The sequence below is a fragment of the Phyllobates terribilis genome, unplaced genomic scaffold, assembly GCF_046119375.1.
Source record: "Phyllobates terribilis strain yellow unplaced genomic scaffold, ASM4611937v1 Scaffold_7__3_contigs__length_470593459, whole genome shotgun sequence".
Classification (NCBI taxonomy): domain Eukaryota; kingdom Metazoa; phylum Chordata; class Amphibia; order Anura; family Dendrobatidae; genus Phyllobates; species Phyllobates terribilis.
Genome location: NW_027362767.1, coordinates 187,144,648 through 187,171,996, shown reverse-complemented (window position 1 = coordinate 187,171,996; position 27,349 = coordinate 187,144,648). Strand labels below are relative to the sequence as shown.

General features: G+C 45.5%; 1 protein-coding gene across 2 annotated transcripts in view; it reads left to right on the top strand.

Annotated features, from left to right (window-relative positions):
- Nucleotides 1–27,349, top strand: part of PHKA1 (phosphorylase kinase regulatory subunit alpha 1) — a 262,039-nt gene that overhangs the window by 126,693 nt on the left and 107,997 nt on the right. For both annotated transcript variants that reach the window (XM_073639602.1, XM_073639601.1), the window contains exons 23-26: nucleotides 5,364–5,443; nucleotides 10,732–10,810; nucleotides 11,461–11,590; nucleotides 24,040–24,141. In XM_073639602.1, coding sequence (XP_073495703.1) covers nucleotides 5,364–5,443; nucleotides 10,732–10,810; nucleotides 11,461–11,590; nucleotides 24,040–24,141 — 391 coding nt within the window. The remainder of the gene's footprint in view (nucleotides 1–5,363; nucleotides 5,444–10,731; nucleotides 10,811–11,460; nucleotides 11,591–24,039; nucleotides 24,142–27,349) is intronic.

Here is a 27,349-nt window from a genome sequence, read left to right as displayed (position 1 = left end):
AACCTGTAATATTATACTTTTCAGGAAAGGCATCCAGGCCCTTCTTAAATGTTAGTAGTGAATCACTCATTACACATCATGCGGCAGAGAGCTCCATAGTCTCACTGCTCTTACAGTAAAGAATCCGCGTCTGTGATTATGATTAAACCTTCTTTCCTCCAGACGTAGAAGATGCCCCCTTGTCCCCGTCTCAGACCTCAGGGTAAAAAGATCAGTAGAAAGGTCTTTGTACTGTCCCCTCATATACTTGTACATAGTAATAAGATCACCCCTAAGCCTTCGTTTTTCCAAACTAAATAACCCCAAGTGTAATAACCTGTCTTGGTATTGCAGACCCCCCAGTCCTCTAATAACCTGTCTTGGTATTGCAGACCCCCCCCCAGTCCTCTAATAACCTGTCTTGGTATTGCAGACCCCCCAGTCCTCTAATAACCTGTCTTGGTATTGCAGACCCTCCAGTCCTCTAATAACCTTGGTCGCTCTTCTCTGCACCCGCTCTAGTTCAGCTATGTCTTTCTTATACACCGGAGACCAGAACTGTACACAGTATTCTAAGTGTGGTCGCACTAGTGACTTGTATAGAGGTAAAATTATCTTCTCCTCATCAGCATCTATGACTTTTTTAATGTATCCCATTATTTTATTTGCCTTTGCAGCAGCTGCCTGACACTGGCCACTAAACGTGAGCTTGTCGTCCACCAATACACCCAGGTCTTTTTCAGTGACCATTTTGCCCAGTGTTTTACAATTAAGCATATAATTATACATTTTATTTCCTCTGCCCAAGTGCATTACCTTACATTTATCCCCATTAAAGCTCATTTGCCATTTATCAGCCCAAGCTTCTAGTTTACATAGATCCTCCTGTAATATAAAATTGTCCTCCTCTGTATTGATTACCCTGCAGAGTTTAGTGTCATCTGCAAATATTGAAATATTACTCTGTATGCCCCCTACAAGGTCATTAATAAATATGTTAAAAAGAAGGGGGCCCAATACTGACCCCTGTGGTACCCCACTGTTAACTGAGACCCAGTCTGAGTGTTTTCCATTAATAACCACCCTTTGTTTCCTATCACTGAGCCAATTCTTAACCCACATACATATATTTTCCTCTATCCCCATTGTTCTCATTTTATGTATCAACCTTTTGTGTGGAACCGTATCAAAAGCTTTTGAAAAGTCCATATACACAACATCCACTGCATTTCCTTGGTCCAGTCCAGAACTTGCCTCCTCATAAAAGCTGATCAGATTAGTCTGACAGGAACGGTCCCTCATAAACCCATGTTGATATTGGGTCATGAGGTTATTCTTCTTCAGATACTCTAGTATAGCATCTCTTAGGAAACCCTCCAGGGTTTTACCCACAGTAGAGGTTAAGCTTACCGGCCTAGAATTTCCAAGTTCGGTTTTTGTCCCCTTTTTGAATATTGGCACCACATTTGCTATACGCCAGTCCTGGGGTACAGACCCTGTTATTATGGAATCTTTAAAGATTAAAAATAATGGTCTATCTATGACGTTACTTAATTCCTGCAGTACTCGCGGGTGTATCCCATCCGGGCCCAGGGATTTGTCAACTTTAGTGATTTTTAGACGCCGCTGTGCACTATCTTCCCTACCTATAAAATGAATACCCCCCCTCCCCCAATCCATAGTTTAAACACTCCTCCAACCTTCTAGCCATTTTCTTTCCCAGCACAGCTGCACCCTCCCCATTAAGGTGCAACCCGTCCCTAGCGTAAAACCTGTAGCCAACTGAGAAGCCGGCCCAGTTCTCCAGGAACCCAAACCCCTCCTATATTTATTGAAAAAGCGGCGACCATTTTACTACGCAGTTAGTAAAGAGGGCTTCTTGTAGACTGCCTCCATTACCAACCTGGGCTTCACGTCAGCCGCCAATACAAGGCTGACGTGAACCTCAACCCCATTACCGCACTCGCCACTGCTACAGGGCAGTGGGAAGAGCGGAGGCTAAGAGCCAGATTTAGCGCATCTTATGAATGTGCCACTTCTGGTACTGCTGAGGGGTGATATTAATAGCCACGGAGGGGGCTAGTATTCATGGCCCCTTCCCTGGCTATTAATATCAGCCCGCCGCTGTCTGTTTAACCTTATCTGGTTAGATTTTTTTATAGGGGACCCCACGTCAATTTTTTTCTGGGGCCCCCTGTAATCTAGCCAGTAAAGGCTAAACAAACATCTGTGGTCTGATATTAATAGCCAGGGAACATTGTTGGCTAATGGCCCCTTCCCTGGCTACTAATATCAGCCCCCAGCGGTCGTCTTTCCCTCTGCTGGTTATAAAAATGACAGGGGAGCCCACTCAATTTTTTTTTTTTAATTTTAGACTCTGTGCCCACGATCGGACGTATCAGCACTTTGGACGCTTATTTTTGTTGTGTTCAAAACGTTGCATTCTATTGAACGCAGGTAAATCCACGTGTTCACTAAACCATGCGGATTTACCACATTCTATACATTCTAGTGGTCAAATTTCTGTTGCAGAGACTAGCGACTCCGCAAGAGAATTTGACATGCTGGGGTCTTGAAATACGCACCGCATGTCAGTGTCCATGGGTGATTGGCAGCCTCAGATGCACGCATAGTGGACATGGGATTTCTAGAGATCCCATCCACTATGCTGTAACATCTGGACGCTGCGGGTTTGACGCTGTATAAACACGCAGCGTCATACCTGCAGCCGCTCCTGACTGTGACCACGTACCCAAATTCACCCGCAAGATGTCAATTTCTGTAGTGGACACGCTAGTTTCCACTGCAGATTTTGACTGATTGAAGTGTCATTATATGCGGTGGATTCACATGTACCGACAACAAAAGTGTGGGGACGTGGCGGCTAATAAAACAGCTGTGAGCTGTTGATAATGGCCAGGGACCATATTTGCCTAATGGCACCTTCCCAGGCTAAAAATAGCAGCTCACAGCTGCTGCATAAATTACGTGAATAGAAATGCTAATGAAGATTGGGTGAATGGGACTAGCCGACACCTACCGTATTTTTCGGACTATAAGACGCACTTTTTTCCTCCAAAATTTTGGAGGGAAATTGGGGGGGGGGGGGGGGTATCTTATAGTCCGACATACATAAATACTGTGGCTGTGGGGGAAGCGACAGTGGCAGAGTAGCGGGGCACAGGAGGCAGCAGCCTCTTGCTGCAGCCTACTTTGTGCCCGCTACTAGAGAAAATTAATATTCTCTGCTCCCCATGCTCGTGAGCATGGGGAGCAGTAAATATTCATTTTCCATAATAGCCGTCACACTGTGCCTGCAGTGCGGCTCCTGGTATTTATGGCACCCTTCATCCCTGTATGTATGGCACCCTACATCCCTGTATGTATGGCCCCCTCCTTCCTCTTCCTGGTATGTATGGCACCCTTCATCCCTGTATGTATGGCACCATACATCCCTGTATGTATGGCCCCCTCCTCCTTCCTGGTAGAAGGGGCCTGGTACAGGGGCCATCCCTGTATGTATGGCCCCCCTCTTCCTGGTATGTGTGGCACCCTTCATCCCTGTATGTATGACCCCCCCCTTATCCCACATCCCGATATGTATGGCCTCCCTCATCCTGGTATGCTTGGCACCCCCTGAACCCATCGCGCTGCACAAAAAAAACAAAAAAACACATGGTTGTGGTGAATATTCATGGACGGCGGGCACGCTGACTACTGAGCACAGCAGGAGCCGCGCTGCGGCTACAGTGTGCGCTCTATTAGGGAGAATGAATGGTCACAGCTCCCCACGCACACAGTCCCAGATGAAAAATAAAGTTATAGCTCTCAGATTAAAGTGGTGCAAAAACAATTCTTTTTTCTATAAAATAGTTTTTGTGTAAAAGCGCCAAAACCTAAAAAAACAATATAAATGTGGTACCGCTGTAAACGTACTGACCTGAAGAATAAAGCTACCTTATCAATTTTACCACACGCAGAACGGCATAAAAAAAAAAACAATTCCTGAATTGTTGGTTTTTGTTTATTCTGCCTTCCAAAAAATCGGAATAGAAAGCGATCAAAAAATGTCACGTGCCCGTAAATGGTATCCATAAAAACGTCAACTTGTCCCTCAAAAAACAAGTCGTCACATGACTGTCTGCCAAAATATGGAAAAATTATAGCCCTCAAAATATGGCAATGCAAAAACTAGTCTTTGCCAAAAAACGAAAAAAGGTTTTTAGTGTGCGACAGCCAATTATAAAAACCCAATATGAATCTAGTATCACTGTAATTGCACCGACACGAAGAATAAAATAAGCGAATCACTTATACCACACGGGGAACGGCGTAAAAAATAAACTTTAGGGTTGGGCTAGGGGTTGGGCTAGGGGTTGGGCTAGGGGTTGGGCTAGGGGTGGAGTTGGGCTATGGTAGGGTTAGGGTTGTGCTAGGGGTAGGGCTGTGGTAGGGTTAGGGTTAGGGTTGCGCTAGGGGTAGGGCTGTGGTAGGGTTAGGGCTGTTGTAAGGTTAGGGTATTTTCTGTCATAAAGGCCCCTCAAAGTCACGTCAAATGTGATGTGGTCTCTAAAAAAATGGTTTTGTAAATTTTGTTGGAAAAATGAGAAATCGCTGGTCAACTTTTAACCCTTTATAACTTCCTAACAAAAAAAATTTTGGTTCCAAAATTGTGCTGATGTAAAGTAGACATGTGGGAAATGTTATTTATTAACTCTTTTGTGTGACTTATCTCTCTGATTTACGGGCATAAAAATTCAAATTTTGAAAATTGCAAAGTTTTGAAAATTTTCGCCAATTTTTTTATTTTTTCACAAATAAACGCAAGTGATATCGAAGAAATTTTACCACAGTCATGAAGTACAATATGTCACGAAAAAACAATCTCAGAATCAGTGGGATCCATTGAAGCGTTCCAGAGTAATTACCTCATAAAGTGACAGTGGTCAGAATTGTAAAAATTGGCCTGGTCATTAACGTGCAAAACACCCTCGGGGGTAAAGGGGTTAACGTCCATATTGGTTTCAGACCACCACTTTATAATACAGTGTTTGTACCCACCCGTAGCAATGATTATGAACATGTTTGAGTCCTTTGCATTACTAGGTCTATCAATCCTGTACATGTCACTTACATTTGTTAGATGACCCAGTTGTTCTCTAATGATCCGTTGAATGGTTCCAGGAAGCAAAAAACGGATCTGTTACAAATGAAAGCAAATCGGAGGGCTGATTAACGGATCCGTTTCCATAGAGTTCATTTAAAAAAATGGATCCAGCAGAGTTATCAGTTATTTAAAAATGGACTTAAAATTGCCGCTGAATCCGTTGTAACTGTTCACTACTGACCATGAGAACTTAGCCAAATATTGTTGTCTTCCATAGGCCTGCACAGACCTCCTGTCACATCAGAAACAGCTCACAGTGGGGCTACCACCAGAACCGCGGGAGAAGACCATCACTGCGTACGTAGCCGCTCATTAATGATCAGTGGGATTTATTATTCTCTCCTTTCATCTGAAGTCACTAGACTTTTGGGGGCACAAATAACAGGATGGAGGAGCATATACCAGATTGGGGGAGCATATATCAAGATGGGGGAGCACATACCAGGATCGGGGAGGACATACAGTTATGGGGAATCAAATACCATTATGGAGTATCAGGAAGGGGGAGCATGCACCAGGATAGGGGACCATATACCTCCAAAAATGCTCGCCACCCTGGCGTAGAATGGGTTCAGTAGCTGGAGATATATATATCAATAGCATATATACTAGCTATTGAGCCCATTCTACGCCCGGGTGGCGAGCATTTTTGCAGGTATATGGTCCCCTATCCTGGTATTTGTGCTGCCCAATCCTGTTATGTGCATGGCACCCCTCACCCTCAATCCTGGTACACATGGCACCCCTCACCCTCAATCCTGGTATGCATGGCACCCCTCACCCTCAATCCTGGTATGCATGGCACCCCTCATCCCCCAATCCTGGTATGCATGGTACCCCTCAATCCTGATATGCATGGCACCCCTCATCCTCAATCCTGGTATGCATGGCCCCCCTCATCCTCAATCCTGGTATGCATGGCCCCCCTCATCCCCCAATCCTGGTATGCATGGCCCCCCTCATCCCCCAATCCTGGTATGCATGGCACACTCATCCCGCAATCCTGGTATGTATGGTACCCCTCATCCCCCAATCCTGGTATGTATGGTACCCCTCATCCCCCAATCCTGGTATGTATGGAACCCCTCATCCCCCAATCCTGGTATGTATGGTACCCCTCATCCCCCAATCCTGGTATGTATGGTACCCCTCATCCCCCAATCCTGGTATGTATGGTACCCCTCATCCCCCAATCCTGGTATGTATGGTACCCCTCAATCCTGGTATGTATGGTCCCCTCACCCCCCAATCCTGGTATGTATGGTCCCCTCACCCCCCAATCCTGGTATGCGTGGTCCCCTCATCCCCCCCCAATCCTGGTATGTATGGTACCCCCCATCCCTCAATCCTAGTATGTGTGGCCCCCTCACCCCTCAATTCTGGTATGCGTGGTCCCCCTCATCCCCCAGTCCTGGTATGCGTGGCTCCTTCATCCCCCAATCCTGGTATGCGTGGCTCCTTCATCCCCCAATCCTGGTATGCGTGGTCCCCTCACCCCCTAATCCTGGTATGTGTGGTCCCCTTACCCGCCACTGCTGGTATGCGTGGTCCCCTCACCCCCAGTCCTGGTATGTGTGGTCCCCTCACCCCCCCCCCAATCCTTGTATGCATGGTACCCTCATCCCCCTCAATCCTGGTATGCATGGTACCCCTCATACCCCAATCCTGGTATGCGTGGTACCCTCAGCCCTCAATCCTGGTATGCGTCGTCCCCTCAGCCCTCAATCCTGGTATGTATGGTACCCCTCATCCCCCAATCCTGGTGTGTATGGCCCCCTCATCCGTCATCCTGGTATGTGTGGCCCCCTCATCCCTCAGTACTGGTATGCGTGGCCCCCCTCATCCCCCCAATCCTGGTATGCATGGCACCTCTCATCCCCAATCCTGGTATGCATGGCACCCCTCATCCCCAATCCTGGTATGCATGGCACCCTCATCCCCCAATCCTGGTATGCATGGTACCCCTCATCCCCCAATCCTGGTATGTATGGTACCCCTCATCCCCCCAATCCTGGTATGTATGGTACCCCTCATCCCCCAATCCTGGTATACATGGTCCCCTCACCCCCCAATCCTGGTATGCTTGGTCCCCTCACCCTCCACTCCTGGTATGCGTGGTCCCCTCACCCCCAGTCCTGGTATGTGTGGTCCCCTCACCCCCCCCCCAATCCTTGTATGCGTGGTACCCTCAGCCCTCAATCCTGGTATGTATGGTACCCCTCATCCCCCAATCCTGGTATATGCGTCCCCCCCCCTCATCCATCATCCTTGTATGTGTGGCCCCCTCATCCCTCAATACTGGTATGTGTGGCACCCCTCATCTCTTTCACGCTGCACATATACAAAAAAAATAAACAGTTGTGCTCCCCCTTCTTCCCTGTGCTCCAGCGCTGCTGTGTCCTGTTCTGCCGGAGGCCGGGGGAGGAGTTTGGCGCTGGAGCAGCCCGCTGTCCGGCTCCATTTTGCTGAAGACACACTGCAAATGTGTCTTCAGTAAAATGGCGCCAGATAGTGCTATGATCCGATTCGCAGTATGGGTTCAGTGCCTACACATACCGTGATCTCCGGCGCCATACGCTCCTCTTACCTGTAACGGCTCCATGCGTTCTTCTGTCTGGAGCCAGACTGCGCGTCGTGCATGCGTAGTCCATAGAGGCTTCAGACACAGGGACGCTTGTAGCGTTAAATTATAGATATATATATATAATATATTGTGACAGCCACTGGTATGATATACGAGAGGAGGTATGTGTCACTCAGGTTGCTCTCCTGTGTGAACTAAACCTTAATAAATTTCTGCCAGCATGTTATGTGCTGGGGGTTAACTCTTAAAGGGTGTGGTTTTATGGGAATGGCAAAGAGGTTCCCCTACGTCCCCTCAGGGTGATGCTGAGCAAGGTTTAAATGCTCAGTCAGCTTTGTTCCTCTGGAGTGTGTGGTCTGGAGAGGGAAGTCTCCAGGCTGTGTTTAGGTGAAGCCAGAGAGCAACATCGGAAGACTGCTGTTTAATGCGACTTTATCGTGCTACCCAGAGCGGGCTGAGCCTCGCTTGATATCGGACTCTGTTATAGCTTATCTTTTGTTTTCCCGTTAACCCCGAGAGGGTCTGTTTATTTTTATGAGACACTGCTGGAGTTTATGCCACACAATAAAGCCGCAGAAAGTTTAACCCGAACAGTGTGTCCTGTGCCTGCCTCCGGAGAGCCGAGAAAGTCGCATGCATATATATAATTTTTTATTTATTTATTTTTTTAATTCTGTGGAAGCAGGGTTGAAAAGCATTTCCTGACTCTCATTTGTTAATTTTAATAGATTTTTAATATATTACTTGTGTCAGATTCAAGTTATTTTTGTGACCATTGTGAGTTTTAAGGATTACTGCCAATGAGAACACAAAATTCATTATCTCAGTAAATTATAATAATTAACAAAAAACACCTGCAAAGGCTTCCTAAGCGTTTAAAAAGGTCTCTTAGTCTGTTTCAGTAGGCTCCACAATCGTGGGGAAGACTGCTGACTTGACAGATGTCCAGAAGGTAGTCACTGACACACTCTACAAGGTCCCAGAGTCTGGAGGAAGAGTGGAGAGGCCACAATCCAAGCTGCTGGAGGTCTAGTGTGAAGTTTCCACAATCAGTGATGGTTTGGGGGGCCATGTCATCTGCTGGTGGAGGTCCACTGGGTTTTATCAAGACCAAAGTCAGCGCAGCCGTCTACCAGGACATTTTACAGCACTTCATGCTTCCCTCTGCCGACAAGCTTTATGGAGATGGAAATGTCATTCTCCAGCAGGACTTGGCCCCTGTCCACACTGCCAAAAGTACCAATACCTGGTTTACACACAACAGGATCACTGTGCTTGATTGTCAGCAAACTCGCCTGACCTTAACCCCATAGAGAATCTATTATAGAGAATCTATGGGGTATTGTCAAGAGGAAGATGAGACCCCAGACCGAACAATGCAGACGAGCTGAAGGCTGCTATCAAAGCCACCTGGGCTTCCATAACACCTCAGCAGGGCCACAGGCTGATCCCTCCATGCCACAGGCTGATCCCTCCATGCCACAGGCTGATCCCTCCATGCCACAGGCTGATCCTTCCATGCCACAGGCTGATCCTTCCATGCCACAGGCTGATCCCTCCATGCCACAGGCTGATCCCTCCATGCCGCATTGATGCAGTAATTGATGCACAAGGAGCCCGACCAAGTATTGAGGCATTTACTGAACAGACATTTCAGATTTTAAAATAATTTTTCAAGCTGTTATAAAGTATTCTAATTTACTGAGATAATGACTTTTGTGTTCTCATTGGCTGTAAGCCGTAATCATCACCATTAACAGAAATAAACACTTGAAATAGATCACGCTGTGTGTAATGGCTCTATATAATCCCTCTGTGTGTAATGACTCTATATAATAGATCCCTCTGCGTGTAATGACTCTATATAATAGATCCCTCTGTGTGTAATGACTCTATATAATAGATCCCTCTGCGTGTAATGACTCTATATAATAGATCGCTCTGCGTGTAATGACTCTATATAATAGATCCCTCTGTGTGTAATGACTTTATATAATAGATCCCTCTGTGTGTAATGACTCTATATAATAGATCCCTCTGTGTAATGACTCTATATAGTAGATCGCTCTGTGTGTAATGACTCTATATAATAGATCGCTCCGCGTGTAATGACTCTATATAATAGATCCCTCTGTGTGTAATGACTCTATATAATAGATCCCTCTGTGTGTAATGACTCTATATAATAGATCGCTCTGCGTGTAATGACTCTATATAATAGATCCCTCTGCGTGTAATGACTCTATATAATAGATCGCTCTGTGTGTAATGACTCTATATAATAGATCCCTCTGCGTGTAATGACTCTATATAATAGATCCCTCTGCGTGTAATGACTCTATATAATAGATCCCTCTGTGTGTAATGACTCTATATAATAGATCCCTCTGTGTGTAATGACTCTATATAATAGATCCCTCTGTGTGTAATGACTCTATATAATAGATCCCTCTGTGTGTAATGACTCTATATAATAGATCCCTCTGTGTGTAATGACTCTATATAATAGATCCCTCTGTGTGTAATGACTCTATATAATAGATCCCTCTGTGTGTAATGACTATATAATAGATCCCTCTGTGTGTAATGACTCTATATAATAGATCCCTCTGTGTGTAATGACTATATAATAGATCCCTCTGTGTGTAATGACTCTATATAATAGATCGCTCTGTGTGTAATGACTCTATATAAAGATCCCTCTGTGTGTAATGACTCTATATAATAGATCCCTCTGTGTGTAATGACTCTATATAATAGATCGCTCTGTGTGTAATGACTCTATATAAAGATCCCTCTGTGTGTAATGACTCTATATAATAGATCCCTCTGTGTGTAATGACTGTATATAATTTAGTGAGATGCACCTGTATATACAGAGAGAGAGAATATAGAGTTTTTGGTTTTAATTAAGAGGACAATGTAAAGTGATTGGAGTGTTGTGAATATTCTGCGTTTGCCGCGCGCTCTACCGTGGGTGACTTCTGTGGTTATATTTCAGGCCTCTGCCGTACGATAAGTTGATCTGTTTAATTGAAGAGGCCAGTGAGCAGAATATGAGTATATCTATCCTCACACAAGTAAGTACACCCGGCTTCTCTGGAGCGCCTGCGATGTGCTGACAATACACATTCCCGCATTACTCACAATCACCTGATCTCCTATCCAGATTTCTGCTTCTGTATCATGGTGATAATTTACAAAATATTGAAATGTATAAACTGATTAAGAATTACTTTGACTGTTTGTTACCAGATTAGTATGTATTAAAGTGAATCTGTCAGCAGCAGGTTTTTGCTATGTAATCTGAAGACAGAAAGCTCTGTGGTTTTGTTTATCACTGCTGGGACTCAGCGGCACGTGAGCCCTGGTCCGACCTCGCCCCTCCTGTGATCAGCCGCTGAGGGTCTAGAGCTATGTACACAGAGAGCCTGGTGTGGGGGCGGGGTCGATTGTGGTGTGGGCGTGACCAGTTGTGGTGTGGGCGGGGTCAGCTTCCTCAGCTCTGCTGCATTGCTAACGCTAAAAGCTCTGATTGTGTGAGACTGGCTGCAGCCAGTAAACTGAGCGATAAATCGTTGGATTCAGCTCCTCTTCCTGCATCGCACTGCTCAGACGAGGTAGCAGAAACCTGCTGACAGATTCCCTTTAAACAGTTCAATATTTGTGAAAATGTGCAGTACAACGTAAAGCAAAATTCAGGGCAGCACTGAAATGTTCTTTATCATAGGAAATCATGGTGTATCTGGCCATGTACATGAGAACGCAACCTGCTTTGTTTGCTGAGATGTTTCGCCTGAGAATTGGACTAATCATACAGGTGATGGCAACTGAACTTTCCCAATCCCTAAGATGTTCAGGTAAGAAAAACACTGCTGATTGGGATTAGGTGATGAGACAATTAATTTCCACATAGACTTGTCCCAAACCACTACTATAACTGCACGGTGATTTCTTTGTTCTTATAAAGACTTGTGTGCCGTCCTGAGATGGCTGTTATTTGTAGTCCTCCTCATCTTCATATGCAAATGAGGCAGTATTAGTCCACTTCATGTATTCCGCTCCCATTTCCCGAGACTAGACCAGTCTTGGATCCTCTTATGTCCCTATGGACATGGTAGACATCCTCCATACAGTCCCTGTACAATGATCCTCCATACAGTCCCCGTACAATGATCCTCCATTCTGTCCCTGTAGAATGATCCTCCATACAGTCCCCATACAATGATCCTCCATGCGATTCCCGTACGGTGATCCACCATGCGATTCCCGTACGGTGATCCTCCATGCGATTCCCGTACGGTGATCCTCCATGCGATTCCCGTACGGTGATCCTCCATGCGATTCCCGTGCGGTGATCCTCCATACAATCCCCATACAATGATCCTCCATAGAATGATCCACATACTGTGGGCAGGTCATATCTTGCTGATCTGGCCTAGAGCATAAGAAAAGACCCTGCCCACAGTCCCGCCCAGAACACGAGCATATCAGTAACTCAAAACTGCAAACACTGATTACACTAGAATCACAAGATGGATTTCTTCACCTCAGGTATCCTATTAATCAGTGCAGCAGCCCCAACATGACACTGTCTGTTGTTTTCTTGGCAAAATCCTGCTGAACTGTTCGCTTTAATTGCACCTGTTTGAACTCGTTACCTGCGTAAAAGACACCTGTCCACACAATCAATCACTCTCCAACCTCTCCACCATGGCCAAGACCAAAGCGCTGTCTAAGGACACCAGGGACAAAATTGTAGTCCGGCACAAGGCTGGGATTGGCTACAGGACAATAGGATAGCAGCTTGGTGAGAAGGCAACAACTGGGGGCACAATTATTAGAAAATGGAAGAAACACAAGATGACTGTCAATGTTGCTTGGTCTGGAGCTCCATGTAAGATCTCGCCTCATTGGCTATAAGGATGATTCTGAGAAAGGTCAGGATTCCGCCCAGAACTACACGGACCTGGTCAATGATCTGAAGAGAGCTGGGACCACAGTCTCAAACATTACCGTTAGTAACACAGTACGCCGTCATGGATTAAAATCCTGCAGGGCACGCAAAGTCCTAATATCAGATGAGTTCAAGTTTTAACACAGGCCATAAATATCGAGAACCTTGGGCTATAGCTTCTTTAGATACGGCGAAAGCCTTCGATTCCTTGGAGTGGAAGGTTTTACAGTGTACGCTCCTGAAATTTGGGTTTTCTGATAAATTTTGTAGCTGGATTAAATTGATTTACTGTATGCCAAGAGCCAACATCCTAGTAAATGGAATACTATCGGAATAGTTTGACCGGGGTAGAGGAACCAGACAGGGCTGCCCCTTAACTCCGATGCTCTTCGCTCTAGCGATAGAGCCTATTGCCCTTAAAATTAGGCAGGACCACCTGGTGGAGGGTATGAGTATAAACTCCAGAACAGATAAAGTGGGGTTATATGCGGATGACCTGATCCTCTTCCTAAACAAAGTAGAACAATCCCTCCCAAGAGCAATTGACCTTATTAACTACTTTGGGGAATTATCGGGCCTCAAAATCAATTGGGGCAAATCTGTGGTTATAACATGGCCGAACATGGAGTTTTTGGATTACAAGTATTACAGAAATTCAAATATCTAGGTATTATAATTAATCAAAACCCAATTATAGACCTCAAGGACAATGTATACCCCCTAAAGGATATGATGAAGAAAAAGCTTGAAAGCTGGTCCCACCTTCCGCTGTCTGTGGCGGGAAGGATTACCTTAGAGGACCTATCACCGCCACACATATTATGGTGTATTACAGTAAGGAGACTGTAGATAGATATACATTAGCATGAAATAAATCACCTTTGGAAAATTATGAAATAAGAGAATCACAGTTATGGGAGCGGCCATCTTGGGATTGGCAGCTCAGCGTGCTGTGTTCTGAGACACGCCCCCTGATGCTGGTTGCTAGGCAGCGGCTTTCCTCAGCAAGCTCATAGGAGAAATATCAATGATCAAAATATATATTTCTTGATCTAAAAATGGACTTTTATTATATCAATGTAAAATACAATACAGACAGTATGTGCAGAACACATACACTATAAAAATTCATCATGGTACAGGACAGATGGGGCCAATCTATGAAAACCACAAAGGCTCAATAACCATGAGTGGCCCACAGATGGATAGTGAGGTCAAATCAGTATAGATCTTAAAATTTGAGGTGTCTAAGGTATTAACGATTGACTTTAATGGCAAGTGCATTGAATTGTCCACATTTAATATACAAATAAATGAATAATGTCATACCTAGACCCAAGACCACAGTATGTGGGAGCTCTCAGAAGAGCCTCGTGTCCACCCCAACGCGCGTTTCGGCGCTGCCTTCTTCAGGGGGCCTCTGCTCAGCAGTGTAGTGACCCGAAGAGCTAATTTATTAAATGGTTGTAATAGAAAGGAGGACAATGTATATAAAGGTGTCTCCTGTCTATATATACTGTGTGTAGAGCCAGAGAGAAGACTACAGAGTAACCACAGTGTATATCACCCACATATCATCCACATCTGCTAATAAAGATCCACATTTACATTTCTGGGCTTAAAATGGAGCGAGGTGAATAATAGAGGTGAAGCCGCGCTGCAGTGGAAATAAGTGAGAAAGTCTGGATCCATCCTGATCAGATGGGGAATCGCCGGATCCATCCAGATCAGATGGGGAATCGCCGGATCCATCCAGATCAGATGGGGAATCGCCGGATCCATCCAGATCAGATGGGGAATCGCCGGATCCATCCAGATCAGATGGGGAATCGCCGGATCCATCCAGATCAGATGGGGAATCGCCGGATCCATCCAGATCAGATGGGGAATCGCCGGATCCATCCAGATCAGATGGGGAATCGCCGGATCCATCCAGATCAGATGGGGAATCGCCGGATCCATCCAGATCAGATGGGGAATCGCCGGATCCATCCAGATCAGATGGGGAATCGCCGGATCCATCCAGATCAGATGGGGAATCGCCGGATCCATCCAGATCAGATGGGGAATCGCCGGATCCATCCAGATCAGATGGGGAATCGCCGGATCCATCCAGATCAGATGGGGAATCGCCGGATCCATCTAGATCAGATGGGGAATCGCCGGATCCATCCAGATCAGATGGGGAATCGCGTCATTGAACTGCTGCTTCCTTTCTATTTTTTCCTAATTTGAAGGTTTCTGGCTGCTGATATTCTTCCATATATCTCTCTATATCTATAGCAAAAAAATGTCAGGCAGCTCTCCAAAAGGTCTTTAAAAAAATATGGACTTTATTAGCCCGGCGTGGCGATGTTTTGGTTGTGGACAACCTTCATCACTGCTTGATCACTGCACCGCACCCGAAACGTCGCCACGCCGGGTGAATAAAGTCCATGTTTTTTCAATTTAAATACATATACATACATAGATAGAAATGTATTATGTAGACAGAGACCCAACCATATTGTGCAGTTACATAAGAGCACGATCTCTAGATTTCTCTATATATAATCTATGCGCATACACACACATGCATATAATATATATTTATATATACACATACACACATGCATATATTATATATATATATATATATATATATATATATATATATATATATATATATATATATATATATATACTTACACGCATATATTATATATATATACACACACAAATATATATACACTTACACGCATATATTATATATATATATAATATACACACACACACACACACACACACACACACACACACACACACACACACACACACACTGCTCTTCACATATATATCTATACACATGGTGCATATATACACTATATACACACACACGCGTATATATATATATATATATACACTGCACATATACAGTACAGACCAAAAGTTTGGACACACCTTCTCATTTAAAGATTTTTCTGTATTTTCATGACTATGAAAATTGTACATTCACACTGAAGGCATCAAAACTATGAATTACCACATGTGGAATTATATACTTAACAAAAAAGTGTGAAACAACTGAAAATATGTCTTATATTCTAGGTTCTTCAAAGTAGCCACCTTTTGCTTTGATGGCTGCTTTGCACTCTCTTGGCATTCTCTTGATGAGCTTCAAGAGGTAGTCACTGGAAATGGTCTTCACTTCACAGGTGTGCCCTGTCAGGTTTAATAAGTGGGATTTCTTGCCTTATAAATGGGGTTGGGACCATCAGTTGTGTTGTGCAGAAGTCTGGTGGATACACAGCTGATAGTCCTACTGAATAGACTGTTAGAATGTGTATTATGGCAAGAAAAAAGCAGCTAAGTAAAGAAAAACGAGTGGCCATCATTACTTTAAGAAATGAAGGTCAGTCAGTCCGAAAAATTGGGCAAACTTTGAAAGTGTCCCCAAGTGCAGTTGCAAAAACCATCAAGCGCTACAAAGAAACTGGCTCACATGAGGACCGCCCCAGGAAAGGAAGACCAAGAGTCACCTCTGCTTCTGAGGATAAGTTTATCTGAGTCACCAGCCTCAGAAATCGCAGGTTAACAGCAGCTCAGATTAGAGACCAGGTCCATGCCACACAGAGTTCTAGCAGCAGACACATCTCTTCAACATCTGTTAAGAGGAGACTTTGTGCAGCAGGCCTTCATGGTAAAATAGCTGCTAGGAAACCACTGCTAAGGACAGGCAACAAGCAGAAGAGACTTGTTTGGGCTAAAGAACACAAGGATTGGACATTAGACCTGTGGAAATCTGAGCTTTGGTCTGATGAGTCCAAATTTGAGATCTTTGGTTCCAACCACTGTGTCTTTGTGCGACGCAGAAAAGGTGAACGGATGGACTCTACATGCCTGGTTCCCACCGTGAAGCATGGAGGAGGAGGTGTGATGGTGTGGGGGTGCTTTGCTGGTGACACTGTTGGGGATTTATTCAAAATTGAAGGCATACTGAACCAGCATGGCTACCACAGCATCTTGCAGCGGCATGCTATTCCATCCGGTTTGCGTTTAGTTGGACCATCATTTATTTTTCAACAGGACAATGACCCCAAACACACCTCCAGGCTGTGTAAGGGCTATTTGACCAAGAAGGAGAGCGATGGGATCCTACGCCAGATGACCTGGCCTCCACAGTCACCAGACCTGAACCCAATCGAGATGGTTTGGGGTGAGCTGCACCGCAGAGTGAAGGCAAAAGGGCCAACAAGTACTAAGCATCTCTGGGAACTCCTTCAAGATTGTTGGAAGACCATTTCCGGTGACTACCTCTTGAAGCTCATCAAGAGAAGCTCATCAAGGTGGCTACTTTGAAGAACCTAGAATATAAGACATATTTTCAGTTGTTTCACACTTTTTTGTTAAGTATATAATTCCACATTTGTTAATTCATAGTTTTGATGCCTTCAGTGTGAATGTACAATTTTCACAGTCTGTACTGTATATGGACCACTTAAAGAGGATCTGGCACTTGCTGAAAAAATGTTAAAGGGGTTGGCTGCTGCTTTACAAGTCTCTTTTCTGTGAACCAGCTGCCATAGACAAGAACTTTACTATGTACTTTGCTTTTTCAAATAATTCTGTAACTTCACCCTGAGCTGCTCCTCTGCTCACATTATCTCTGGCAGATAATCTGCTGCTTCCTGTGATGTCAGGTCAGATTCTCCCTCACTTCCGACCTCTGGTCAGATTCTCCCTCACTTCCGACCTCTGGTCAGATTCTCCCTCACTTCCGGCCTCTGGTCAGATTCTCCCTCATTTCCGGGCTCTGGTCAGATTCTCCCTCACTTCCGGCCTCTGGTCAGATTCTCCCTCACTTCCGGCCTCTGGTCAGATACTCCCTCACTTCCGGCCTCTGGTCAGATTCTCACTCACTTCCGGGATCTGGAAAATGACAGGTGGATGTGTCTTGTCACGAGGGTGGACATTGCTCCACTCTGCTGTTTCTGTTTATGCTGCTGCTGCAGTCACATCTCTCACTGCCCCTCCCCATGTATCTGTATACAGCAGAGTGTATATACATGTACACACACTGCTGTGTACCCTGCATAATGTATATACTCTGCTGTATACTCTCATTATATGCATACATTGATGCTGTGTGTGGGGTAGGAGTGGGAGGCATGTAGGTGGAGTTACAGGTCTGTGCTCACTGCTGGCTTGTAGCGTGGCGCAAGGCATGATGGGAAATGTAGTGAGAAGGGAGCAGAGGAATCTGAAGAGGAAGTGATGACTGACAGCAGAGCTGGTGTCAGAGCACAGGAAGCGAAGCAGAAAGGCATAAAACAACATGGAACCTGGCAGACACGGTATATGGGGATCTTAAGTGGCATTATCCTTAGGCTGAGTGCACACAATGCAGAAATGCTGCAGATTTTTTCTGCATCTCCCTGGCAGGAAAAACGCATGCGGATTGTGCATGCGTTTTTCCTGCCAGGTAGCGTTTGTCAAGCGTTTTTGCAGCAATTCCGCATGCGGGTTGACAAGCGATTTTAGCATCACTTGGAAAGTGCTTGACAACTTGGTCACACTATATAAATCCATGCAACCGGCATTGATTTATATTGTGTGACCAAGTTAATAGAAAATATTCTTAAAAAAGAATAAAAATGGTAAAAAATAAAAAAATAAACCTTATACTCACCTTCTGTTGGTCCGCGGTCTTCTCTCCGGTGCTTCCGGTTTCTTGTACGGCTCGCGGTGGTGTAAAAGGACCTTCCATGACGTCATTTAGTCATGTGACAGGTCACGCGACTGCCGACGTCAGACCTGTCACATGACTAAATGACATTTTACACCATCGCGAGCCACCGGGAATCCAGGACGCACCATAGAGGAGACCGGGGGCCATCAGAAGGTGAGTATAATGTATATTTTTTATTTTAAATTCTATTTTTTAACAGGTTCTATGGTACCCGGGTCTGGATGAGAGTCTCCTCTTCTCCATACCCAGGTACCATCCGCACATTGAACCGTATGATATCTGTATGTGCTCACACAGATAATATGCAATTCAATGCAAGTCAATGGCGGCAATTACGCTGTGTGTCCGCAAAATTAATGGACATGCTGCAGATTTTTCCGCAATGATAATCTGTAGTGGAAATTTCCGCAGCATGTGCACAGAACATGCGGATTATTATTGGGGACCATGGGGTACGGATTACCAAGCATTTTTTAAGCGTTTTCGCTGCGGAAATTCTGCGGCAAAAAAGCTTGAAAAACGCATAGTGGGCACGCAGCCTAAAACCGTTTATGACCAAACCAGTAACTGAGTGAGGGTAGCGGACTGAGCTGCTCCTCTGCTCACATTATCTCTGGCAGAGAATCTGCTGCTTCCAAAGATGGCTAAATGCCAATATGTTGGATGGCATCATCAATATTCTGTAGGTGATTTCTTAGTAATGGGATAGTCCGTAATATCTGCTGGTGTTAAAATAAAATTTTGCTGATTTATACGTCGTCCCTTGCTCCGGTTGTTCGTTAACCCATTAAATGCTGATGTCAGTCACGGACAGTGGCATTTAAACTGGCGATCCTGCCCGACCACTGCACCATGCACTAAACGGCCACCATGCAATGTAATGGGGGTTTTCTATGGGGTTACATGACAGCTGGGCGCCGCTATGACTAGTCCTGTGACATCAAGCCTGTGGCTTCATAGGAGACAATGATTAGAGATCTATACGGCTGCAGTAGTCGTGTGACTAGTAGAGCAGAGAAAGAAGCACATGTGAGGGGGATCATTGTCACCTGCCGTGTGGCAAATGAAAGGAACAAAAGGTGCACGAAAGGCAAACATAAGACAACTCCTGCGAGGGAATGGTCTGCAGGTGGGGGCCGCAGATAAATACTCTCCTTTTTATTCTTGAATCATTCTCCAGTTGTTTCTTTGTTCCTACCAACAGCATTAGACTGGACCCACAACCTATTTAGGTTGCAGGTAGTCCAGGAGCAGATACCAGGACATGTGGCCATAAAAGGCTCATGTGACCGATGTGAACGAGTAAGCTGCCGGCAAACTCTTCCGGCAAGACCAATTTTGCATTGGGTCAGTAAAGGTCTGGGGAGACAAATTGTTGAAGGCTTGCACAGACTTCCAAGAAATATCCAACAGTCCCCTAACTGTTGTTGGTACTGGGGTGAAATCTTCAGCACCATTGTACAGAGGCCCCGGGCTCCTCCTGATGCTGGCACTGCCTGTCCTCATGTGGCCACCGTCTGCTAGGTGTCAGCTAAACCCAAACTCATTAGCATTCCATTCATGTAATTTCTGGGGCAGCTGAGAGCTGCTATTTTTAGCCTAGGAAGGTGCCATTAGGCAAACATGTTCCTTGGCTATTACTAATAGCTCACAGCTGTTTCGTTAGTCGCTACATGCTCTGGATCAGCAACCAGCTGTGCTTTGGACGAAGCATATTATATCTGCATCCAAAACGCTGTGTTCTAATGTCGCACTTTTGTTTTCAATACATGCAGCTCCACCGCATGTAATGACACATCAATCGGTCAAAATCTGCAGCGGAGACTAGCATCTCCACTACAGAAATTAACATGCTGCTGGTGAGTTTGGGTACGTGGGCACAATCAGGAGCCTCTGCAGGTTTGAAGCTGCGTGTTTATACAGCGTTGAACCCGCAGCGTCCAGATGTTACGGCATAGTGGAATGTTACAGCATAGTGGATGGGATTTCTGGAAATCCCATGTCCACTATGCGTTCATCTGAGGCTGCGGATCACCCGTGGACACTGACATGCTGCGCGTATTTCAGGACCACAGCATGTCAATTTCTCTTGCGGAGTCGCTAGTCTCTGCAACAGAAATTTGACCACTAGAATATATTGAATGTGGTAAATCCGCATGGTTCGGTGAACACATGCAAATTTACCTGCGATCGATAGAACACAGTGTTTTGGATGCAGCAAAAATATGCTGCGTCCAAAGCGTTGCTACGTCCTGATCGTGGGCACATAGCCTAAAATTTAAAAAAATGGCGTAGGCTCTTGCATCATTTTCATAACCAGCAGAGGGAAAGCCACTGGGAGCTGAGATTAGTAGCCGGGGAAGGGGCCATTAGCCAAATATGTTCCCTGGCTATTAATAACAGCCCACAGCTGTTTGCTTAGCCTTTACTGGCTAGATTACAGGGGGACCCCAGAAAAAAAAATAGATGTAGCTTCCCCCTATAAAATCTAACCAGCAAAGGCTAAACAGACAGTTGCGGGCGGATATTATTAGCCAGGGAAGGGGCCATAGATCCTAGCCCCCTCCGCTGCTAATATCAGCTCTCAGCAGTCCCAGAAATGGCGCTTCCATAAGATGCGCCAAATCTGGTGTGAAGAATGGCACCAGAAAGACCCCGCAGAATCCCACCACTTGTGGCGGATCCACACCTTGCCACCAGTCTGACATCACAATTACATCAGACGGAGCACGTGATGATACAAATCTGCCCTTTGCACCAACGTAACATTCTTCACCCCCCTCGGGGATGCGTGAGGTCAGATTGGTAAAGTTCTGCACAGACACCCCTTATCCACACGGGTACAGGAAGCCACCGGGAGTGAGAAGAGGTGGCCCACTTAGTCACTGACGTGGCACCACACTCTCTCACACCCCTGACAGGCTAAGAGGCCCCTTCACTAGCTCCAGTGAAGCAGAACCTTGTCGGCCCGGTAGAGCTGCCACCAGTTCCTATTAAATATAAATTTCGCTAGCGGACCGGAGGATTATATTGGGCCAGGAACAGCCCCTGGTGGCTTGTTCTTTGAACCGAACAACGGATGTGAGGATTCGTTGATCGAGATAAAAGAGCAGCACAAGGTTAAATTATATATTTAATCGCCTTAAGGGCACACTAGACAATACACTATATACATAAGGGTTATACATACATAATTGTCAGAGATGCAAACACAATAGTAGGGGTACAAAAGATACAAGCCATTATCGAGAGTCAGTTACCAGTCAGATGGAAGGCCTGGCTTTCAGAGGAGGGGCTGCAACATGTGAGGCTTGTGTTCCCCTTTGTGGTTGGACTTCTCCCACACGATGTATCGTCGTAACACGGAGCTAGGGCTGCTGGAGCTCTTAACCCCTCTGGGTCACTCCCCCTTTTGCCCCCTGGCTGGACCTAATTCTCCAACCCTGCTCTCTCTCAGCTAAGAACTCCAAAAACTAAAATGGGCTATACTTCCTAATGTGCGGTCCTAGGCAGCCGGTTCTGGTGTCATTGGATCCAGCTGGGCACCTGCTACATGTGGAGACCAAACACAGTGGCCCTAGAGGTTTCCGACAGGCTGTGCCGTTTATCTCCCTATTCCTGCGCGCTAGACTGTGCTGGAAGCTAGGTTGACATTCTTCATGTTCGGGTGGCTCCAAAAATTTATTTGGTGTATCACTGGGATCTATCATATTCCCATAACTCTGTATTGAATTATACACAACAGATATGCCGCCTGGCTGGGGTTCATGGAGGGCCTTCCTGTAGCAGCTCCACAGCTGCTGGTGGGGGTTTTTGTCACTCGCTGTCCCTCAGCCCCCTCCTTTCTGCTTGCTGCAAAAGTATCCGGTTACAGCTGTACACTGTAGATCTGTATAATCCCCCGCCAAGCAGGGCACAATGATAGATATGGGATTATATCTTCAATATTCTTCACATCTGGTCCTTAGCCTCGCTCTTCTCACTGCCGTGGAGAGTGGGGTGATAAGGTTGGGGTTCATGTCCGCCTTGTATTGGCGGCTTACATGAAGCCCAGGTTAGTAATGGAGAGGCGTCTATAAGACGCCCCCATTACTAACCCCGTAGTAAGGTTTGTGACACTTTTTCAATAGACACGGCCAGAATAAAGTCTTTTATTGAAATAAAATTGCACACTGTTTTAATAATTTATTTATTATTCACCTAATCCCTGATTCCCTCGTCTCCTGTGAAAAAACAAAAATATAAAACAACCATATCCCTCACCTCATCATGACGTAATCCCAGTGTCCCACGGCGATCCGGGTCACTTATACCGCAGCCATATCAATCACTTATGTGACAGCTGTAGAAGACAGCACTATACACTGACAAGAGTGTAATCACTCCTGTCAGTGTACATCGCTGTGCTGCTGGCTGAGTTCACCTGAGATCATTAGCTGAAAATCCGCTCTGGTGACCTCATTTACTGCATCAGTGTAGTGAGGGAATATTCCTACACTGCACCGGTGCCGTAAAGTGAGGTCTCGGAGCTCTCAGCTGATTTCCAGCTGATGAACTCTGGTGAACTCAGCCTGCAGCACAGCGATGTACACTGCCAAGAGCGAGTGTGCTCCCGTCAGTGTACCGCCGGGGGACATCGGGGTGACGGCGGACAGGTCAGAATAAGTTGTTTGTTATTTTAATGTAGATTTTTACTTTTTTTTTTTTTTTTTTTTTTTTTTAACACCGCGCACAGACGTCGGCTCAGCTGAGGAGACTACTTCTCCCCTCAGCCACGCCGCTCTTGCTGTTATCAGCGGGACCGGCTTTTGGATGATGGGAGGAGTAGTCTTCTTCCCCGGGTACCATTCTTTTATGCGTTTTTGCAGCATTTTTGTGCCGTATTTGACTTATTGACTTGAATTGAGTCAGAGAAATACGCAGCAAATATATTTATACCTGCGGGTTTGCTGTGGTTCAGTTGACCTGAATGGGCGGGAAACGCTGCAGGTACGCTATAAAGAATGGACCTGCTGCGGATTTAAACGCAATGACAATCCTGAGGGGGAAATTCCTGATTATGTGAACAGCACAACAGGATTGTCATTGCATAAGCTGGCAGATAGATTACCTAGCATTTTTGGTGCATTGCCATGCGGAAAGAGCCCCGCGAAAACTCATCAAAAACGCACAGTGTGCACATAGCCTTAGACTCCAGCCCCCAGCTGATTGGTGGATGTTTCTTTCCATTGATTGCTGATACTTTGTGTGTATGCATATATAATTTATGTATGTGACATAGTGTGTGTGTAAGATCCATCTCTATCTACATAATCACATAAATACCTTTGATACAACAGTGAAATGAGGCGGCAGGTCCAGTGAGATGATCCCCTTATTAACCCTTTATTAACCATGCCTTTTTTCCTCTCCAGGGAGAAATCTTGAGAAGCCGAGTGGACGGGTTAATAATGGATGCTATCACTGGCTGTGCTGCCTCGCTGTCCATATTTATATGCATATACACACATTTACAGTAATAAAGCTGCAATCAATTAAATATTATTGTGTTGGTCATGAAAATGATATTTTACTTCTAGTTCTGATTATGTGCAAACACTGATTAATGTCTTTTCATCATACAGCTGAGGAAGCCACAGAAAGCCTCATGAACCTGAGTCCATCTGACATGAAGAGCCTTCTGCATCACATCCTGAGCGGGAAGGAGTTTGGTGTGGAGAGGAGTGGTGCGTTCCCTGACCGTGCGTTCCCTGACCGTGCGTTCCCTGACCGTGCGCTCCCTGACCGTGCGCTCCCTGACCGTGCGCTCCCTGACCGTGCGCTCCCTGACCGTGCGCTCCCTGACCGTGCGCTCCCTGACCGTGCGTTCCCTGACCGATTCCTGATATTTATCAGAGCAGTGGTGTGTACGTCTCCTGACCGTGCACATGCCCTCACCATGCGTACCCTCACCGTGGTGTCACTGATTCCTGATATTTATCAGAGGAATGATGCGTGCGCTCCCTGACTGTGCGCTCCCTGACTGTGCGCTCCCTGACTGTGCGCTCCCTGACTGTGCGCTCCCTGACTGTGCGCACCCTGACTGTGCGCACCCTGACTGTGCGCACCCTGACTGTGCGCACCCTGACTGTGCGCACCCTGACTGTGCGCACCCTGACTGTGCGCACCCTGACTGTGCGCACCCTGACTGTGCGCTCCCTGACTGTGCGCTCCCTGACCGATTCCTGATATTTATCAGAGCAGTGGTGTGTACGTCTCCTGACCGTGCACATGCCCTCACCATGCGTACCCTCACCGTGGTGTCACTGATTCCTGATATTTATCAGAGGAATGATGCGTGCGCACCCTGACTGTGCGCACCCTGACTGTGCGCACCCTGACTGTGCGCTCCCTGACTGTGCGCTCCCTGACTGTGCGCTCCCTGACTGTGCGCTCCCTGACTGTGCGCTCCCTGACTGTGCGCACCCTGACTGTGCGCTCCCTGACTGTGCGCTCCCTGACTGTGCGCTCCCTGACTGTGCGCTCCCTGACTGTGCGCTCCCTGACTGTGCGCTCCCTGACTGTGCGCACCCTGACTGTGCGCACCCTGACTGGTTCCTGATATTTATCATCCAGATAAGATCCTGTTTTGTGCTGTTTTTTCTCTTCAGCCCTTTTGTATTTTTTGTTTTTGATGCTTTCTGGTATTTGACGTTGGCAAAACTTTATTGATACAGTCATGTGCTGATTACATTTGTTTTCTTTTCTATCAATCTCATCCATTTTTCTGGAATTGTAAGACACTTTGTTTTTTGCACAGCGCCAAAAATTCATTGTGGTAACTTAACCTGAGGGTTCACTCACATCTGCCTATATAAAATCGCTCAGATTCTCAGCCAGAAAAGTTGGCGAGTGCTATGCGATTGTGTAATTTTTTTTTCTTGCCTAGCATCCGCATGCTATTATCTTATCTTTTACATACTATAATAATACTCTGTGCAAATTAAATCCAGTTGTGATAAATAATAAAGCTATCTTATATAGAGATGATAGAAATATATTAGATATTTAATAGAAATCCTGCAGATATATAATTTCACACGCCCCCTACTTATTATAAACTTGCACCCTTTAGTGCCTTATTCTACAGCTTTTTATGCTTAGAAAAAAAGAACAACAACCCAGCATAACATTGCAAGAAAAAGTATATTTATTGAATCAAAACAAAAGTGAAGAAAAAAATATATAAAAGACAAAAAGGGGTGACTAGATGGAAAAAATGCTAGAGGGTCAGGCGCATACAAGTATAAAGATAGTAACAATGGTGCCTGGAATAGACGAAATTGCACAAATGCCCGTAGTCAAAGAATATATATATATCTCAATCATAAATATGAATATATAGAATAAGCATAAGAACAATCTGTAGTGGGGAACCCTATACAAGGGGACCTTCCACCTGTAAGATGGCAAGGTAAAAACATAAGAGTAGTGTATAAAAAACGTAATCTAAACCAGGTACCAACCGCTTTCTCAAGGGCAAGTGGACCACTTGCCCTTGAGAAAGCTGTTGGTCATACCGCGAAACGCGCGTCGGGCTCCTGGCACCACTCCATCTTCCCCCCCCCCCCTCCACTCTGACTGTGCTAGTTTGTCAGGTAATTACCTATGATTTTGCATATTGTTTCGGTACCTGGTTTAGATTACGTTTTTTATACACTACTCTTATGTTTTTACCTTGCCATCTTACAGGTGGAAGGTCCCCTTGTATAGGGTTCCCCACTAGAGATTGTTCTTATGCTTATTCTATATATTCATATTTATGATTGATATACAGTACAGACCAAAAGTTTGGACACACCTTCTCATTTAAAGAGTTTTCTGTATTTTCATGACTATGAAAATTGTACATTCACACTGAAGGCATCAAAACTATGAATTAACACATGTGGAATTATATACTTAACAAAAAAGTGTGAAACAACTGAAAATATGTCTTATATTCTAGGTTCTTCACAGTAGCCACCTTTTGCTTTGATGACTGCTTTGCACACTCTTAGCATTCTCTTGATGAGCTTCAAGGGGTAGTCACCGGAAATGGTTTTCACTTCACAGGTGTGCCCTGTCAGGTTTAATAAGTGGGATTTCTTGCCTTATAAATGGGGTTGGGACCATCAGTTGTGTTGTGCAGAAGTCTGGTGGATACACAGCTGATAGGCCTACTGAATAGACTGTTAGCTGCTTTTTTCTTGCCCTAATACAAATTCTAAGTAAAGAAAAACGAGTGGCCATCATTACTTTAAGAAATGAAGGTCAGTCAGTCCGAAAAATTGGGCAAACTTTGAAAGTGTCCCCAAGTGCAGTTGCAAAAACCATCAAGCGCTACAAAGAAACTGGCTCACATGAGGACCGCCCCAGGAAAGGAAGACCAAGAGTCACCTCTGCTTCTGAGGATAAGTTTATCCGAGTCACCAGCCTCAGAAATCGCAGGTTAACAGCAGCTCAGATTAGAGACCGGGTCAATGCCACACAGAGTTCTAGCAGCAGACACATCTCTTCAACAACTGTTAAGAGGAGACTTTGTGCAGCAGGCCTTCATGGTAAAATAGCTGCTAGGAAACCACTGCTAAGGACAGGCAACAAGCAGAGGAGACTTGTTTGGGCTAAAGAACACAAGGAATGGACATTAGACCAGTGGAAATCTGTGCTTTTGTCTGATGAGTGCAAATTTGAGATCTTTGGTTCCAACCACCGTGTCTTTGTGCGACGCAGAAAAGGTGAACGGATGGACTCTACATGCCTGGTTCCCACTGTGAAGCATGGAGGAGGAGGTGTGATGGTGTGGGGGGTGCTTTGCTGGTGACACTGTTGGGAATTTATTCAAAATTGAAGGCATACTGAACCAGCATGGCTACCACAGCATCTTGCAGCGGCATGCTATTCCATCCGGTTTGC